Source organism: Alligator sinensis, unplaced genomic scaffold (assembly GCF_000455745.1).
Source record: "Alligator sinensis unplaced genomic scaffold, ASM45574v1 scaffold439_1, whole genome shotgun sequence".
In the NCBI taxonomy this organism is placed as follows: domain Eukaryota; kingdom Metazoa; phylum Chordata; order Crocodylia; family Alligatoridae; genus Alligator; species Alligator sinensis.
Window position 1 is genome coordinate 980,389 of NW_005842523.1, and position 20,373 is coordinate 1,000,761.

General features: G+C 35.9%; 1 protein-coding gene across 7 annotated transcripts in view; it reads left to right on the plus strand.

Moving 5' to 3' along the window:
• Positions 1–20,373, plus strand: part of IMMP1L (inner mitochondrial membrane peptidase subunit 1) — a 62,946-nt gene that overhangs the window by 4,391 nt on the left and 38,182 nt on the right. For all 7 annotated transcript variants that reach the window (XR_003095899.1, XR_003095900.1, XM_006031676.3 and 4 more), the window contains exons 2-4: positions 17,571–17,701; positions 18,536–18,624; positions 19,171–19,297. Coding sequence is in view for 5 of the 7 variants with exons in the window: in XM_006031676.3 (XP_006031738.1) it covers positions 17,597–17,701; positions 18,536–18,624; positions 19,171–19,297 (321 nt within the window). In the remaining 2 variants the exon portion in view is untranslated. The remainder of the gene's footprint in view (positions 1–17,570; positions 17,702–18,535; positions 18,625–19,170; positions 19,298–20,373) is intronic.

The following is a 20,373-nucleotide window of genomic DNA, read 5'->3' on the forward strand; positions in this document are numbered from 1 at the left end:
TACAAGGGGAGCCCGGAATCACAATCCTCCATTGTGCAGTAAGGCACAGTGGGATCTAATGCATGATCTTTCAATCGTGACACATGCCACACATGCGTGGCAGGAGGCATGATTGTGTGGATTGCACATTAGCTTCCATTGTACCTTTACCTGCATGTTTAGAGGCCCTAAAAGTCTTCTGTGGGGTGATTTGCCATTTTGTGTCTGACAGTCTCTGCTAATTCTGTTTGTAACAGTTGCCAAGGCTTTTAATGTGTCCTGATTACTAGACTTGTACACTTGATGGATCAAGGCCAGAGTGGTCAGAACTTTCAAGATCAAGGCTATAGGGCAAGGAGATGGAGAGGAACACTATTTAAAGTATTTAATAGGTTTTGTTACCCTACAGAATTTTGATACAGAAATATCTGTACCATATCTACTGTATTTTTGCAGTCTTGTCTGTAGATAGTTCTGACAGGCCTTAATGATTTCACTTCTGGCAATTCACTTTTTGGAATGTGGAGCTTTGAAAGTGGGCAAACTTTTGGCATAATTTTAGAAAATGAAGACGTGATTATTACTCCTAAAAATAAATTGTCACTATCCTAAAATTAATTTCTGAGAATCAGGAAGAAAACAGATTATGAAAGGCTTCAAGATTCACATAGCCTTGCCTCCAGATTCAGAGAGCTTTAGAGACTTCAGTTCTGGGATTTCTTAAGTGGCTGGCTCTGTCAAGCTGTCTTGCCCACTCTTCCTTCCAGGCATTAGAGTGGCTGAGTCTTTATTAGGGGGAAAGATATACCGATATGTGCTGTCCATAATACTAAGACAACCAATTCATTTCAAATATAGAGTTTTCATTGCTTTTTAATTGTAGGAGGTCCCACTTCAAGTTGTTTGACAGAACGTATCTCCTGTTTGTGTGGCTTGTGTGTAGCCTGAGGATAAGATTATGGTCTGACTAATGGAGATTCTGGGCTAGATAAGAGCTTGCAGTGTAAAAATTATATAAAATTACAAGAGTGGTTATGGGATAGAGAGACAGTCAGAAGATATAGCAGAAATAATATGTGTAGTGGACTCACTGGGCACCTATACACGTGCAGAGAGGCTGTAATTGCAGAGCTTCGGAGCAGACTCGATTAATGAAGTCTGCTGAAGTATAATAATTACTGCGTTGTAGCAGACTCCAGTGTCATGTGCATCAGTGTCCCTGCGCTGAAAAATGGCGGCAGAGATGCTTTAACTAAAGCTCATTCAAGCTTTAGTTAAAGCACCCCCACCACCATTTTTCAGCGTGGGGATTCTGATACATGTGATGCTCTGGGCGCTATAATTAGAGTGTCTCTTAGAGCCACTCTAATTGAAGAGTCCCCTCCATACCCCCAGTCCCAGAACATGTGTTTAAATGCTGAGTTATGTACTTCATATATTTTTAAGGATAGTAACCTGTGGATCTAGCTGCATTCTCAATGTCTTCTGGGTGTCTAGACTGCAGCAGTTCTTCAGCTGTAGATAATCTGTTCTTTTTTGGGTTGGGGGGGCGGGGGGGGGTTGGATGCAGACCTCACCATAACTATCTGTGCCTTGTTTCATCTTAATATTTGTAGAGTAAATTTCAAACATGTTTAAGCCATTGGAAAGTTGCAGTTCATGCAAAATGAGAGTTCATCATTAATCAGTGTTTTTCATGAAAATCATGTTAGACCTGTTCTTTGATTTGAGCTGATTATAAAATTATTTCTGAGCCAGATTTAAGGTGTTAATTTTCATATATGTTGTGTGGGTTCTGAGGACTTGATTAGTTTTCTTTTGTAATATGTGGTGCTTATTCTGATGAATTCTTTAGAGCATGAATTTGTATGCATCTGGCCTAATGAGATGCTAGACACTATAACAATGGAAATATTGGATAATAAAAACTATTTTTCTTTAATTTTATTAGGGGACATAGTGAGTAAGTACAGCTCAGAATTTCTAACCTTCACTGTAACATGTACACATTTTTCAAGGGTTTTCTGGGAATGTGAAGGAGAGGGATGATTATACAATGTGAGATTTGGGCATTTATAGGAGATCCATTATTGTACTGTATTTGATCTATTTTAATAAAGCTTCTAGTAATATTCTTTCTCTGCTTGGTTTATTGGTGGGATAGGAAATTAGAAAACTGCGTTGTCATCAGTGGCATTCCACTTCATAATCTTCTTACTAGCTTCTGCCATTATATTCAAAAGCTTCTTCCCTCATCAGTTGTGGAATGTGATGGTATTAGACTGTACTGATTAAAGTTTTTTAGTCAGTAAATCAGATTAGCTACTGAGTCACCTGACTAGGTAGGGCTAGTAGTCATGTGATGCACCTCCCTGCTGGGTTCATGCTGTGAGCTGAAACAAGGTAGTTTGCTTCTTGAGAAGTTCCTAAATATCTAACAGCATGGGTCAGGGATTATGATTGCAAAGAAGATGGCTTCATTTTCCTGATCTTTGTACGAGCCAGAATGGGATGGGTTTGAAAGTCTAGTATCTTCAGGCCAGCAGCCAACAACTAGAAAGAATGTTTAATCCTGGAAGTTTAGATACTGAAAGATTTGTGTTTATTTTAATGTAGGAAAAACTTCAAAAACAAGTTGCCAAACTATTCCATACCATAATGTTTGAATTTGTGCTTCAGTAAGACATACCAATTATATGATATTATATTAACATTATATGATTTCCTTTCAAAAACATTTGGATGCCAACTGAATGTTTCTCTGTGGGAATACTTAACAATAGCAGTGATAATTTGGATCTAGGCTGAATTTCAACAGCTCTTTTAAAATTGAAGGGAATACATTGTTGGAATAGATTAAAACAGTATGTATTACTGTAGTTTAAGCATGCTGTATATTGAGGATTATAAAGAGTAATTGATGGTTTAATAAATGTAGAACCATGAAACAGTGATTACTAAAATAGCCATTCTAATATCTGTACATACATTAAATATACAGTATATTTTTATGGATCTACTGTTTGAAAGTTATAGAAATGCTGTATATTGTTGCTGGAGCACGTGGAATACTTAAATTCATAAAGCAATATAAACAAGCACTGAGATACTGTAGTGATAGGAATCTAGAAATTGGAAATAAAGTTTAGAGAATATAAGTATATTTATTATAAAAAGAAGTGAGGTTGTATTTCAGTTCAGATTTTAATAAAATCTAAAATTTATCTTTAACTTTCATATGGTGCTAATATGTGATTTAAAAATAACCATTTGTGATTTTTTTATTTTTTTTTTAAAGAAACCCTCTAAGGAAGCACATTATTTACTTGGTGATGCTTGGTCCTGAGCCTGTAATGCATTCCGTACAAGGAACTGTATCCATGTGAAATTCAATAATGATTAAGATAGATAAATAAGAGGCTGATTTTTTTTTTTCAATGTATTTAGTATCCATAACTCCATTTGAATTTAAGGAGCTCAGCACCCTTTAAACCTAGGCCAATTATTTCTGATATAAAAATATGTGGAGTATATAAGTGGTCCCTAGAAAATTTCACTTGCCCAAGTAAATTGTGATTAATTGTTATTCATCATCACAGAAAGGGTAGGAAAGTAGTTTGTGCCAAGGTTTGAAAAACACAAAACCAAAAAAGCGTCCATGCACTCTTGCTTTCTTGTGAAGCACATGCTTGCCTGAATGAGCGTTAACACTTGGGAGTTTTATAGATATGCAGGCATATGGTACATAGATTTGATTCTAGTTTAAGTTATGAGGTATTTGAATATAACTTAGATTAGAATCAGATGACTGGATATTCATAAAAGGCAATACATACAATGTTTGGTTTATTGTAATTAATGTATGTCTTGCACTTTGCAGTAAATTCTACTAATACCAAATAAAACAAAGTACTACTTGTATAGGTCTCAGATTCATCAAAGGTGCGTGAGAACTTCCAGTGCTTCGAAATTGGGGAGTTTCGGAATTGACACAGTGATGGTTCCCAAGAAAAATAGTTCAACTGTGCACTAAGATATTGCTTTTTAGCTTGTTATAAGTGGAATCTATCGATCACCTGTATTTCCATTTAAAAATCAGTAGTTTCAGCAAGTGTTGTAAAATGGCTGTCAGTTTCTCTCACAGCCAGCAAGTTGAGAGTGGCTTTGAAAAGGTTAATATTGGTCTCCACACTTCAGCTGATAGGGAAGCTGACAGACATTTTGGAACACAATGTCTTCAAATTTCTACTCTGGCAAAAACAAGGCATTCACCCCAGTTTTGGAGGGCTGATTTGTGGGGGGGAAATGGGGCATTCGGTATGTGAGAAATGTGATGACGTTCTTGAGCGCTACAGCCAGCCTATGTTAAAGCCCATGCCACTACAGCTTCACTGCATTTGGTATATCCTAGTTATAAAGGTTAAAGCTATCTTGAGTATGCCTGTGGATGCTGCACTCATACCTCTGATTGCAGTGTAAATATATCCTTTTTTTCCTTCGTTGGTCATTCTCTCAAGTTGGTGAGTTATTTATTCTTCTAGTGAACCTAATTCTGGAGATGACAGACAACCGAGCAGTATTTGTATAGAAATTTAGACAGATGTGTTCATAAGATGAATATGATGTCATTCATTTGCAGGTAGTCATAGTGGTGTAATAAGTGACTCATCTCTGATTTTCAACAAGGTTGATAATCAGGCACTTTAGGATGGAAAATAATCTGTCATGTTTTGCTGAAGACAAACTGGTACTGAGGAATACTACTTTGGAAACATCTAGATGTGTGTGTATAACACTACCATTCACTTTGTACCTACCTGGATATTGTTATAAGAATTTATCAATTTGGTGGGTAATCATAATTCTTTTCGAACAGATTTTTTTATTAAAAAACCTGGATCTTACTGATAATGTCTCTCTACCACATCATCCCTTTGTTTCTAGTGTAAAAGCAATGAAGAGGGGCATTGTAGTAAATTTTATATAAGGCCCCTAGCAGATATTATTTTAATCATGTGATAGCAGGTACGCAACTTTGTTACCCAGTGGAAACACTGCATGTTATAAGTGGCTTCAAATGCAAAGGGCAACGGTGTTCACTTGGGGGAAAAACAGCAGTGCACAAGCTTGGGCTGCCAGTGCTTGTTGGCGAGGGAGCACGGAGGGCCCCAGTTGTATAGTGGGAGTGGTACATTCTCTTGCAGATCCCCCATGATTGGTGGACCCCAGGCCAGGATGAGTCATACCAGGTCTCTTCTTGCCTCTTGCCACAGATTGCAATTGTATACCTGCTGGGGGTCTAGAATCATAGAAAATTAGGGTTGGAAGGGACCTCAGGATGCCATCTAGTTCAACTCCCCTGTCAAAGCAGGACTGTCCCTAACTAGATCATTCCAGCTAGGGCTTTCTTGACCTGGGCCTTAAAAAACCTCCAAGGATGGATATTCCACTGGGGGTAGGGACAGCCATTTCCCTGGGGATGTCCAGTACCAATGCTGATGATCAGCTGATCATCATGTGGGACACCTTTGGGTCTAGTTCAAGATGGGGCTGCTCTCAACTCAATCATCAGGGATTAGGCATGGGGCAGCTCCAGGATCTGAGGCTGTCTGGAACCTCATGCTGACAATCAGCTGATTGTTAGTACTGGCCTGGGGCAGTCCCAGGACCAGTTTGGCCATGGGCTGTCCTGGTCTGATCCCAACTGAGCTATAGTCTGCCCTGGCTGATTCTGAAAATAGGCTGATCGGCAGCATTGAACCCAGGGCAGCCCGAAGTCTCAAACCAAGGCTACCCTCACCTTGATGCTGACAGTCAGCTGTTTGTCATGAACCGCACTAGAAGTGTAACATCTGCTAGGGCCACAAGATAGAAACTTTAGTTTGTTTTCAAAGTAGACTTCTGTGCTAAAAGTCCATTGGAATGATGTATAAGATATGATGGTAAAGAGGGAGGGGGAAAGAAATTAGAATGTAAGTACAACAAAGATGACTGAAGTTAGGAATTTTTGTGATGTTGACCTACTTCTTGTGAGTTATCAGGAATAAAACTAGGAAAAATGACCTATTTTCTTTAGTAAGAAAGATGTTAGCATAATATATGGTGATGTCTATTTAAAAAAAACCAACAAAAAACCCCCACTTCTGTTCAGACAGGGCTGTATTTACCATTGCATGATTTGTGTTATAAGTCCAGTGATATGTGGACATATACTGTTTTTTGGTTAACATTGACTACTTATGTAGCTTGTGAGCAGGGGTGATAACTGTCTGTAAATTTATGGATGATCTGTAAATAACCAGGCTAAAAAAAGGTGTGTCTGTAAAATTGGAGCCATCCATAAAACACCAAGAAATCAGAACTGATTGAAGTTCTGGTGCGTGAAAGAAGCTGAAGGCAGTGTTGAAGCACAGACAGCACAGTAGTGCTACCTGGTGTCCAAGGAGAAGCACAGCACTGTTCTCCGGGTTTTGTGGCTCATGAGAGTCTCTGACCCCTTCCCCAGCCCCCAGCGACATGCTGGTGCTGGGTTCTGCCTGCCTGTAACATTGCTGGGTGGCATGGAAGCAGACTGTGGTTCTTAGAAGGGGGAAGTGTTGGGATGGGGAGAGTGGGTCTGGTGAGAGTATGACTGGGTGTGGGCTGGAGAAGGGACAGGATGGTGTGGGATGCAGTTGGGTGATGAGTAAGGGGTGCTACAGGTTGGGGCAGCAGGGTGTAAAATTGTTGCTGCAGTTAAGTTGGGTTGCCAACCCAATATATTTTTTAACCTGATAACCTGCAAACTTTTTCCTGACAACCAAACTGTTTTGCTATGGTTTGAATGTGGCCCTTGTCCAGGATCTGGCAGAAGGGTTACGTTTACATTATGTAAAGTAGGTTAGGACAAAGTTTGGTTGTCATTAAGTTTTCAGATTGTCAGTAAAAACATTTGTGTTGTGTTGGCAACCCTGCTCCTGAGCCTGTTAAGACTGAGTCGCATTGTGCTATGGGTATATTTGTTCTTCAGTCAGGTCTGACTGCAGCTTGTATAGATGCACCTGAACTAGCTTTAACTTGGGTACTATAGTTGTCACAACATGTGTGTTGCCAAAACCTTATAAATATAACAGTTCTGTAAGATGCATGTTCTGAAAGATACATATGTAAAAGAAACTTGACCAGATGTGCCATTTTAACAGTGTTTTTTTGCTCCAGTGCATTAATTCTGGCTTTTAGGTTTAAGATTACCTCTTTTTTTTTCTTTCTTCATAATGTTTAGTGATAGGGAAATTGAAACACATTGTTGCTATGGCAAGTATGTACATCTTAGGCACTCCTATGTTCTTACCACTAGGTTGTTAGCTTTATCTTTAGACAGCAGAGATTATATGATTAGACATCTGTTTTCTATACCATCAACCACAAAATATAATCAAGAATTTTTTTTTTAAATCAAGAAATATTATTATTATTTCTCCATGCTTTCTTTTTTGTTCTGGCGATGACATCCATTCTCCAGCAGTGGAAGGAGTAAATTCTCATTAGAGCCTTCTGAGTCTGTCCCAAAAGTTTACAAATGCTTCATTCTGAGATAATCTGACATTTCCTACCTGTATTTTCTAAGTCAGAGCTGTATCTGTCAGGGCAACTCTCTGGTCAAGAAGAGAAAGGCAATGACCTTTTTGTCAGATTTTTATGTTATGAAATTTTATTTAGCAGAAATTCATGAGCAGCACGTTCTCATCATCCTTTTGGATGAACTGAGGAAACAGATCGGGAAGTGACAGACTTCATATGCATTCACATGCTTATTCACTTCTTATTTTTTTTATATCATTGCCCACTTGCAGGACCTGTTTTACAAACCTGATTTTTAAAATTTTTAAAGCATTCTGAGTATAAAAGAACTTTCTACTCACAAACAGTAAAACTTTGTATAAGGAGATTATGCATCTAAAATAATATTGACTAGATGCCAGATAATGTTATTTTTTCTAAATTGCTTTTTTTCCAGGCAAAACTACTAAAATTAATATTGGTTTTAACCTTTTAAGTTCTAATACACACAAATAGGATTGCTTTCATTTCATAATACAAACTTCAGGGGTAAGAGCTTTAAAATAAAATTCTGTACGATGTCAATTTAAATTTACCAACTCAGTTTTTGCACAGAAGTTCCTGTTCACTTGTATCATATCCTTACTTCCTTCCCGACTCTGACGCGTATATACTATATAAAATAGTCCATTGTTAGAATTCTTCTGCTGTATCTAAGCTTCTTTTCCAAGTCCGGTTCCTATAGTCTGTCAAGTCTTCACGTTAAATAAGGTATGTTTAAACTTATCCACATACACTACGTCTTGCCATTGGGCCTGGGAATGTGTGTAGTAGGGATCCTAAACAGACAGGAATCATATGCTGCTACCCTCTACCCTTCTTCCACCCCTTCTCCCCTCCTCCCACCTTTAAAAAAATTATTGCAAGGATAAAATGCAGTATACCAAATAGTCCACTTTCGGGCAATCCATATAAGAAAACACAGACTAGACAGTAGATGATCACTGGTGATATTTCATTCTTCCAAAAAGTTAGAGGCTTTGAATAACAGAATATGAAGCTGATTAACAAGGCAATTCATAAAACATTTCATGAAATATTGCAGACAAAGGTAAATATAAGATTATTTATGTGCTGTACAGTTGCAAACTAGTTCGTGTGTCTGTATCACCTTTGACATAAGCTGAATTTTGGTAACTGCCTTTGCTACAATATGACCATGCTGGTTTTATCTTTCAGGCTGCTAAGTTTTCTGTACTACCATTTATGGTTCATGAAAGTAGAGAATGTTCAGCACCTTGCAGAACAGGATCCTTAATGCCTAATCATTGTGCTAAATTTTCGAATGGTGCCTGCACTTCATTTGATTCACTAAGTAGTCAGTTTTCTCACCTATTATGTCAGCTGCATTTTTGACTTAAAAACATCAAATTAAATAATAAAAAAAATCAAATTATGCTGGCTTTTTATTTTAGTTCATGCATTTAAAAACTGAATCTCAGATAAAAAGAGAGTTTCAAAATAAATTCAGTATATTATTTATGAGTGGAACAACACATTAGCATTGAGTTCACAATAGATCATATCGCTTTTATTCCATCTTACAAGCTTAGCAGCACAAACAGAATAATCAACATATTATTTGGCTGTCATCTGCTGAACAGAAACCAGAGATCACAAGAGGTTTTCCGTAGCTGCAGTGATGGCCTTTTTGTTCCAAGCCCCCATCTGGGAGGGCCATGGTGTGTTATCATATGGAACGCGGGGTTTTCTGTAATCTGCTTAGCTGTGCTGCAGTTTGAATCTTCATTCCATGTTTGTGTAATTTATAATTTTAATGAGACCATGGCTCTTGTGGGCTTTGAAATATATTAAAAGCTCTTTTGTGCATATGCTTTTGTTCTTGCTTAATAGGCTCAGTGTATTTAAAACTGATGAATTTTTATTCATGGATTTGGATGTCTGGGGATTAACTTAGGCTGAATATCATTGCACTCATCTATTGATGTTTGAAAAGTATTATTTTTAATGCTTGTGTCTGTAAATAGAGAAGAACTTTAAAATATGATTATGTAAAAAACAAATAATGAATAACCAAAATTTCACAGATATGAAAGAAATAGAATCAATATGTTTTTTCACTATATAAATTCATAGCTAAGTACTATATGATTTGAGTGATTATTGTAAAAGTTACATTATAAAGAACTAAAGGTACAGAATCAGAATCCACAAACATATATTTGTCTTTATTTATTCAGGCTTAATAGGAAAAAAGGAAATTTGGGAAAGCTTGTTTGCATTCATCTTGTTCCAGTTACCTTGTGTAGATAAAATGCACAATTGAAAAATGAAGGATGAAATTCTGGCCCCGTTCATTTCAGTGGGTCTAGAACATGTGTGTTACTGTTAGCACTTAACTTGGTACACAAAGAAAGTACATTTATTTCATTAAGAGGCTGTATTCTTAACTAAGAAAGAACATGGATAGGGAGCATGCAGAACAATCTTTTATGTTACTGTTGCTGTAACTAGTTTATTATTAAGATCACTACAGTTTCTAAGAAATTCTGAAACCAAATTTTTTTTTCCTTTGAGAATTTTTAAATGTTAATATTTGTTCTTAAATTGAGTTTGCTACACATCTTTCTTTTTTTATGATTTTGGTTTTAATGTAGTAAACTATCATAGAATACTTCCCAAACCACCTCACTTATTGTACAGGTGACCAACAATTGACATAAAGCTAAACCTATTAAATTGCTTAAGACTTTCTTCTATCCCGTTTCTTTGCTTGATGATGAAGATAAAGTGATTGCTTGCTTGTGTTGGAAGGTTTTTGTTTTCTATAGCAAATAATCCTGTTGATAAGAGGCAAGCATTTACTAAACAGGCTATTTTCTTGTTGGTGCATCTAATTCCCGGTTTTACTGGGAACATACCTTAAAGTTTAATTCTTTAATATTTTCAAAGTATGCACATGTTTTCAGAAGTGACCCAGACATTTGAAAGACTGCCACAGGCAGTGACAGTGTTAGGCTTTTAAATCCCATAGACTTTTGAGTGCCTAAATTGCTTTTGAAATGAGGCTTAGTGGCCTTAACTCACTTAAATATTTCTAATTTTTTTTTTTCCTCCTAAAGGTTCATTCACCTCAAGAAAGTTTGCTTATTGAAAGCTGGGCTAGAAGTACTGTAATTAGTTGAAACTTGCTATGTAGCCACAGTGGGGTATTCTTAGTTTGGATATAAATGGTGGTCTCCTATACTGTGCTTTAAGTTCATTGGGAAATGGGTCATGTTGTCCTACATGTCTGTCTGTAAGATCTCAATCTTACAAGACATTTTAGAAAAAATAATTTAAAAGCCCCAAGATCTCTAAAGCTTGCCATGAATGATTAGATGTTTTATCAATCAAGTGGATACCTTTGCTTCAGTAAAGGCCAATATATGCTCTTGTGGAGGAAGATGCAATTTCTAGCATACACCTATCCACGAGTGCAGTGTATTATTCAGCGCAGTTGAATTGTTGAGAATTCTATTTACCCTGTCAAGGCAAGTGGTGAGAATTGTTCCACAAACCTGCAAGATCAGCCGCCTCCTCATGTAAGTAGTCCTTACTCATTTGAGTAGTTTCATTCACTCCAAAGGATTGAATAAAGGCTTGCAGGATTTAGCTGCATGTTAGCATGAGGTCAGTTGAGGAAGGAGTATTCAATGAAGACATGCTGTGAGAGATGGTGATCGGACCAATGTGCAGGAACAGACAGTTCTGTCCTCCCGCAAATTTCTCAGGATCTTCACTTTTTGAGGCCTAAACCCTGTATGTCTTCTGCAACTGAAATATAGTTAAACCAAGTCTTACCACTATCCTACATGCAAAGATCTGGTGAAAACTTAATGAAGAGAATCTTTGTTTTTCTTTCTTTGATCCCCATGTAGGGGTTTTTCTATGAGCGGAGGATTACCTTGCTCATTATTTTGTAATATTGCTTTTTACAGAAATTGACGCAATTGGAGACAAACACTTTCCTCTTCTGGAATGAGTAACTAACTAAACAGAACACACTATTTATTTAACAAGGTATTTTGATTTCTGGAGTGGTATAAATGTTTTACATCATTCTCATTTTTATATTTGTAAAGTGGCTGTTTGTTTGATGGGGAACACACCTCTCCCATTGATGCGATGCACTATCTCACTTTTTTGGCTCATGTAATGTTAGTTTCCCATAAGAACCTCGGTATAAAATTCATTTGCATTTGTATGAAATGGTAGCCAAAACACAGATAAACATTTGACCGGGATTGAATAGTCAGGTCAGGTTTTATTGTTTTATTACTTACATTTAAACAAAAAAATGTAGTGTAATCTTTCCAAAAATTGTTGAAGCAAATTGTGGTAATGCTCTAAAGATAAAGATGGTAATGAAATTGGATTCCTCGTATTTGGGGAAAAATTGATAAATTCTCTCTCAACAAAAAACGTGATTTAAGTTGCAAGAAAAATACTGGCACTACATATTTTCATTATTTTTAAATTAAATATATCTCAGCATCTTTACTGTAACACAAGTCTCTTCAGTGGATATCATAATATTTTATTTAGCTGTATTTTTATTGGCTGCTGCTTTGTATTCCTTGCATTTAAGATATTGGCAGAAAATGTTAACTTGTCCTCTTAGACCATGCCATAGGCTATAGGGAGATAATAAATCTGTCCATTGATTTCCTAATTTTATTATGTACACAGTCAATTGTAATCCAAGATTACAGCAAACAAGATGTTAATTTCTGGACATAATCTATGTACATTTCACTTACAGAGTGTGATTGTTACAGAAGCAAAGAATAAAAAGAATAACATTTGTGCTATCCTCACAGGAGCTGTCAATAAAAGATGTAATAGGGGATTTAGGAATCTGGAAATGGCTAACTAATTTATGTGAATCTATTTTATTTCGGCTAGAAAGACCAAGCTCTGTTTCGTCTGCACTGCATATTGCAGAGCACAGGCTGTCTATAGAAAACCAGGCGGCTGCATATGGATAGTCCCTTGATATCATTCACTTGCTGTGTAATCTTATTATGCAAAGTTCTAATCTTCACCTAGAATGAATGCCTCTGGGTCAGAATATAGTCATATCAGGGTTTTTGAGGTCATGTTTTGTGATCCTTAGCTTATTCTTCTAAGTAGGACTGGGATTTAAAGGGTATTCCCCAGACACTAGCAGAGATATACAGCAAAACCTGCTGCCTTTTTGGAAGACAAGACCAACATGAGGTCCCTGGTAGGATTAAACTTGATTTGTAGCTGTAGGATTTTTTAACAGATGTATTATTGGACAGGGAATAGGGGGCCACCAGCACAGCGAAATTGGATCACGATTGGCATTCTCAGGGAGTCTGCTGGCTGCTAAAACAGCAGCTGCATGTGGATTTGACTTCTTTCAGGTGAAGCGACTTCCAGTCATTTGGAAAGGATGGGATGAAAAGGAACCTTGGTGATAATTTTGATGTCTGCAAGATTTAGTACCAATGTAATGGGATTATCGGTAACACCTTCACTGCAGAAAAAGCCACCTGGCGCTATAACTGGCAGCAACTGAGAACTAATCCTTTCCCATCTCTTGGATGTCATTCATGAAGCTCAAAGTGATTTCTACCCTGCTAGCTGTGATTAATTTTATAAATAATAAAAAAAATCAAGTGATGAAGGCATAGAATGTGGTGACTTTTTTTTTAAAAAAAGGACAGAAGATATTACTAAATTACATCTTGTCTTTTATTTTCAGCAGAAAATAAACTATGCTTTTCTTGTAAAATATTAATTGTTAAATTGTATTCCATATAACGCCATCAAAAACTTACACAAACTGTTTTAAGGTTAAAAACTAAGGGGAAATTCTGCAATTGATTCAAGCAGTACCTGGAAATAGATGTAAATTATTAGCAGTGATTTATGCTTATAGTTGTATGAGAAGGATGCTTATATAACAACTATTTAAATCTGATTATGGTCTGTTTTTTGAATACTTAAATAATAATGTGTTTATTTTATCGTACATATTGCACTATGTTCATATTTTCCATAGTCTTGTCAGTTGATGGGACTTTGTATTAATGCGGACTGTGGATGATCTGACACCTGAAGATGCTATGCCATTTATTTTTGAATACTAAATAATTTGCTTTTCAAAATAGTGTACTGATGATTTTTTTTTTTTTCATGGAAATATACATGAGTTGATATAGCTAATGTTTGAGTACAGAAATTACAAGTATTTTTTAAATTTATTTTAAGCTAATTTAAAATGCATGTCTAGGGTTTTTTCATTGAACTAGGTCTTACCTGTTTATTATAGGAATGAAGTAGGATTTCACTGAAGTCTTAGTAGTTAAAGCTACCAGGAAACTTTGTATTGAGATTTTAATTATTTTAAGTATTCTTTTCAGCATGCTAATGAACAAACTAGTTGGGAAAGAGATCTGAATTAATCCCCATGCTTGTTAAAAAATATGTGCAAAATAAATACTATGTCTAAATATTATCAATGTGACATTAATTTTTAAGTACTTGTAGCAGTTCCGCTTCGTGTAGAAGTTAGCAATAAGTGCCTTGAGCATTTAACTAAAATTCATTTGGCTTCAAGTACTGCTTATATGAAACAGAAGTAATGGTATTTCTCTATTTGCTTGGATAGTGGAGCAAGACTTCACTTAAAGGTGTTGAAGAGTTAAAGAATTATTAGGTCCAGGCAAGAGAGCTAGGTACTAAACTTTAGACCTCTTAATTCTATCTACTCTCCCTTGATTGCGGGACAGTTTCATAGCAGGGTTGCTGCAACAGACGACAGAGTATTTGTTGTTTTAACAGGTTCTGAGTTTCTGTAGATAAACTTGGAAGTGGTATTCAGGGGCATATAGGGGGTGAGGTGGAAGTAAATTAAGTTTGTGTTCTGCATAACTGCTGTTGGGTGTATACCTTACAACTTAGACCAAAAAATGAACTAGTGGTGCTTGGTAACATTGTACTGTGAATCATGCAGTATCTTGGTGGAATAAACACAAATACTCATGGTTTTCAATTATCAGAAGTTATTTCAGTCAGTAGACCCACAGCAGAACTTTGTTTTTTGCCATGCAAGATAATTAGGTTTACCCATAATGAGAAGATCTTGTCTGCCAACCCTGGTTTGAAAACAAACTCCATCTACTTAACAGTGAGGACAGGGACACAGCACTAAGCCTTTTTCTTTACTCTCTTTTTCTCACTATTGTCACTATTATGTGCTTCTGTCACCTATGGTGTTCAAGTTTTAAATTTTTATATTTAATATAATACAACCAAAACATCTTTAATGTTATGTAACTGATTTACCTGTCAACTGGACAATCCATGGATGCCTGAAATCTCTCTGTTGTTCTAATATAATCATATATTAACATGAAGTTTCAGAATAAGATTCCTCTAAAGTATTATGTTAAGGTGTACTTCTGTTAGCCTCGAATTGCTTTCTGAGGCAACCTTTCTGGAGGTTTTACATACAGATACCAGTACAACTTTTGCTGCAAATGTTGTGCTCATTAATTCATACTTGTTATAAGACTGATTGATCTGCTACCACTCAATCTTCTTTTATCACCTACAAAACATTTCTAGGTGAAGAGTGTTTCCATTTCTGACATCAAACCTTTGATTCCTGTGTTGATTACAGCAAGTCACATTTTCTGGGTGTCCAGAATAACTCTTAAAAGTGCGATTAGTTCAGAATGCAGCTGTTCAAGTGTCAGTTTACACAAGACTTTCTGCACATATTATGTTACAAACATTGCCCATGCCAGTTAGGCAAATAATTGATTTTGAGATTTTTGTTGATGGTCTACAAGTTTCTGCATGGTTTGTTTTCTTTATAAATTAATGAGTTTTCTACCCTTTTATGCAATATCTGGACCATTAGCAGTTGAAAAAATTGTTGGCAGTTTTATCATGGGATTCAGATATTTTTGTTACGTTGTACTCCATTGTGAAATATATTAAATATACTAAATTATTAGCGAACATGCATAATTTTCTAGTTATTTTTCACATCAAACGTTTTGAGTAAATCCTTTCAGAATAAGGAACTAGATAAAAGTGAAACATTTGTCAAAATTTATTCTTTCTACTCTTACTTTCTACAACTAAACGGTAAAAGCAAAGAACTAAAGCTTAGGGGTTTTTAAGTCTTTCATTCGGACAACACTTCCATATACTTATATAGTTTTATACAAATGAGAAACGGAGGATTTAACGCTATAATAGTGCATTCTTGTTTTTCACATGTCAAACAGCTAAAATAATATGAAGATGATAGAATTTATCTCTCTGTATTAACTTGACTATATTACATACAAAGTATTTTCTATACCTTTAATATAACAAAGGTATCATGTATGTTTTTTAAACAATAAAATGGCATGAGATAAATCCTGTCTCCATTGTATTTGAGGGCAAAACTTCTGTTACGTTTGGAGAATGCAGGATTTCACCTGGAAACGCAACATGGTTGAGTTAATATTGCTCTTGGAACTTTGTTGGCATTCTTCTCTCATTTTAAAATTTAATTTTGGAATGCTCAGTTGGCGATTTAAAATGTTTTTTTTTAATTTCCGTACTTTTTTTTCCCCAGAAGCTTTGGGAAAATAACACCATCTACTTATGTGCTTGCTTTCAAACAGTTCCAGTTAGGTTCCAAAATTCATGATTTGGCTGTTGCTTTAATTTCACTGTAGTTTTATGTAAGTCCAGAATGATCAACAAAGCAAGAGACAATCTGTGTATGTAACCTCACTTATTATTTGTGTAAACTAAAATTATAGAACCTGAGGTCCTGATTTTGTAGGCTTTTATGGGTTGAAGTCTTTACTACTTAAAACTTAGTTCTTTGAAAGTTAGCATTTGGGGATTATTGCAAAATGTAACAAAGAGAATTAACACATTCTAAAACTGTAAAATTCCCAATTTATTTCATACCCTGAATTTTGTTCTGTTCCTTATGTTGTGTTTTATTTGGATAAATCTTGTCTCTCTTTTCCAGTGAGATTTGTGATGTCCTAATGTACTGGGTCTGATTTGGTAAACTGTTTTCAATGTGAATAGTGCTGCTAAAGAGCTAATTGTCCACTGGATTACCTCAGTTTTCTGCCTGTATAACTTTAGTGGTAAAGATTTTGGACCAAAATCTTTAAATTACTGCTCCTGGTGAATGACTTTTTGTTCTGAAGTTTTTCATGTTAATGTAGGTACCAAATCTTGAAGTTACTGCTAAGGTACAATCTTGTCATTTGAGTTTGTTTATATAATCTTTGCTTCAAACTGGGTGTACATTTTTGATAAGATAACATACTTTCATAAGTTTAGAATATATATAGGATAGGATACTTTGGATATATAGTTTAGAATATACTTTGGAAGTTTAGAATATATATAGGATAGGATAAATATGGATAGGATAACATACTTTCATAAGTTTAGAATGTATATTCTAAACTTATGAAAGTATGTTATCGTATCAAAGATGTACACCCAGTTTAAAGCAGAGACTTTTTTAAGACTTCATTTATCTAAAGACCCCAACATTTTTGTAACTTCACATTGATGTCAGGAGGCACTCAGCAGCTCGTAAGGTATAATGGTTAAAAGTTGCACATTCACAAAATTCTGTGGTAGCCCAAATTTTGTTTTATCTGAGGAATAAGCACTGTATAATAAAAATTAGCTGTTACATGACATGCTTTATGGACTGAAACCCTAGTTCTGAACTACTACGTAAAATGCCACAGGTTAAATACCATATAGTTCTAAAGCACAGGCGGGGGGGTTTTCTTCCTCTCTGAATGAATTAATCTTTTTAGGTATTTCTAATGACCTGTATCTTTCATTCTCATTAATTTAAAAATATTGCATGTTATCTGACTTCTAAAATATAAAATACAATTTCTAAATAGAGTTTGTTGGATGTTTATTTTTAGCTTAAAACTAATTATGTAACTTCTATTTATATGTATTAGGGTCCACTGCAAGCAAACCCTGTGCTATGTTTCAAGATGTCCTGGGAAAAACCTTCAGACTTCTTGGATATACCATTCAGTATGGCTGCATAGCACACTGTGCCTTTGAATACGTTGGAGGAATTGTTGTGGTAACTTCTGTTTTTATGCTAGTAATAATAAATAGCTTATTAAGGAAGAACTGTACTAATGAAAAGTTTTAACATTATAGATACTTTAAAATTGTGCTTCGTTTTTGCAGATAAATTTTTAAGTCTTATTGAGCAGCTTTTTCTAAAAACAATTATATATGTTAACTGAACTTTCACTTTCTGGCTGCAAGAGTCTGTCTCAAAAAATATCTCAACTTCAGGCCAGAGTTCTTGTAGAAATTCTTGCAGAATTCTTCTCATGGTCCACTGAAGCAAATAAAAGATATTGAGCAGCCTGCAAGAGGTACTCAGTCACTCATAAGATATGGACCACTAATAACTCCTTAGAAAGGCAGTTGTTGCTAACCTTTGGGCTGCTGGACTGTAGCTGTTTTTTGGCTCTCTAGATTGAGGATAAAACATTTAAAAAACTAGCAGATCCAGCTTCCCGCCCCCCCCCCCAAGTAATCATCTTTGGGGGACAGAGAATTACTTCCACAACTTCTAGGTCACCCTCACAGAGAATGAGGAAAGAGGCCCCCACTTTTCCTTCCCACAATTTCCTGTATTGGCCCTTTGGCAGCTGGTGCATTTTGTGGAGACCAGAGTGGATTAACCTATAGTGACAGGACAGTTGTAAAAGCTCAGAAGACATTTTTATACCCATCCTTTTCAACAGTATAATATACTTCTTGGCCACAAATGAGGATTTGGCCTATTTCTTCATGTTATAATGTTTTGGTAACTTGTTTAAAAATAATTTAATCTTTTCAGTATTTGAGTTTAACTATTTTTCAACAAGTTTTTTTTTTTTCTTCTTTTTTTAATTTGCAGTGTTCTGGACCTTCAATGCAGCCAACAATTCAAAATTATGATATTGTTGTTTTGGACAACCTTAGCCGCCATTTTTATAGCATTCAAAAGTACGTTGATTTACTTATCATAGATTGGTGTTGTCTTTTCCCTGTACTCCTCTACTTCTAGTTTGTTTTTGTACAGTCCTTGACTTACAAGGAACTTTGTCTCAAAGAAGGAAGACAGATTAGTTGCTTTGCTTTTAGTGAACATAATCAGCATTACAAAACAACTGAAGTTAGTGTTTCCCTGGGACATAGTGCATAGCACTTTTGTGAGTTTGGCCAAAAAGGTGAAAATCCCTTGTGTGCTTCTAAACACATTACCACCAAGCTGAATAAGCATTTCTATTTTTAGATTGTCTTGTCCTATTTTACACTGAGCTTTTGATGCTGTGTCCAGACAGGAGGTTAGGGACTGATTCTCACCAGGAATGACACATATACTGTTTCTTAGATAGGCCTTATGCCTATGTCCCTATAGAATTGTACTCAGTGGTTCATCATCCAGAAACAGAGTAAATATTTTTAATTGAAAGATTATAACTTTTACATATGTACATATTCGTTCAAATACTCATTTATACTGATATTTCTTTTAATGTGTTTCCTTAGAGGTGATATTGTAATTGCAAAAAGCCCAAGTGACCCAAAATCAAATATCTGTAAAAGAGTAATTGGCTTGGAAGGAGACAAAGTCTGTACAAGCAGTCCTTCAAATTTCCTTAAGAGTCATAGTTATGTAAGTATTGTAGTTTTATATTTTTTTGAAGCTAACCTTACCTAAAATGCAGTCAACATTTATTACGCCTATTAATTAATACTCAAATATTTTTAAAGTCTTTATTATATGTAGTTAGGTATTATACAGTTTTATTCTTAAATGTATTTTTGTCCAATATAAATCAGAGTGTTTCACAGGTGTCTTGGCTGTTTTCCTTTGTGTAGCTTAGATCTTTGCTCTGAATTTTGCTTAGGGCTGCCTATTTGGAAAAGGTCTCCAGTATCCTTTGGCTTCAGCATATGACAAGTAGGAGTTTCAAAGGGGCCACTTCTTATAACAGATTTATTCTCTGTAGTTTAAAAGAAGGTCTGATGAAAAATTTCACTGCACTTTTTCACTGCTTTCAAGATATTTCTCTATAAAATTAATTTTTTGAAGAGAGTTTGAAAGGTAGCACTTCTATTTATCCCTCAGGCAGACAGAGACACCAAGAGGAAGGGCAAGAAATGTTTTCCACTGCTCAACCAATCCATATGTTGGCAGAACTGACAGGTGAAGTTCACAATTGGTGGTTTGTCAAAGTCTGTCCAAGGAAGCTGAGCAGGCGTCTTTCTCTGGGATTAGACTGGAAGCTGACAGCATGAAAAGAAGGAAGATACTTTCTTCCTGAGCCCACTGGCCCACTCCCCTTAAAGCTTGTAATCCTATTAATGTGGCTTGAGGAACCATCAAGAAAGTTTCAGTAGAGGCCCCTTAAATCTTAAGAGAAGGTCTTCTTAGCAGAAGAAAGACATTCCTGCACCAAGAGGGTAGAGAATGATGTCGTCTACTGCCCCAAATAGTATACTTTTAAGGATTCAGTTACTGTAAATTTCCAGCTTTACCTCAGCTCCTCAGAAACTGGTGGTTCATTCTTAAGTGGCCGACAGATTGAGTCAGTTCTGGCCTTTTTAAAGTAAATGGCAGAATTGCTTTTGACATCAGTGGCAAGGGTGGTTCAGGAAAGGAGGTTCAGGGCTTCATTCTTGGCAGCAGAGAAAGGAATGGGACCAAAAGGAGAGCATGGAAGAGAGTTCCTGATTCCTGTGTCCTGT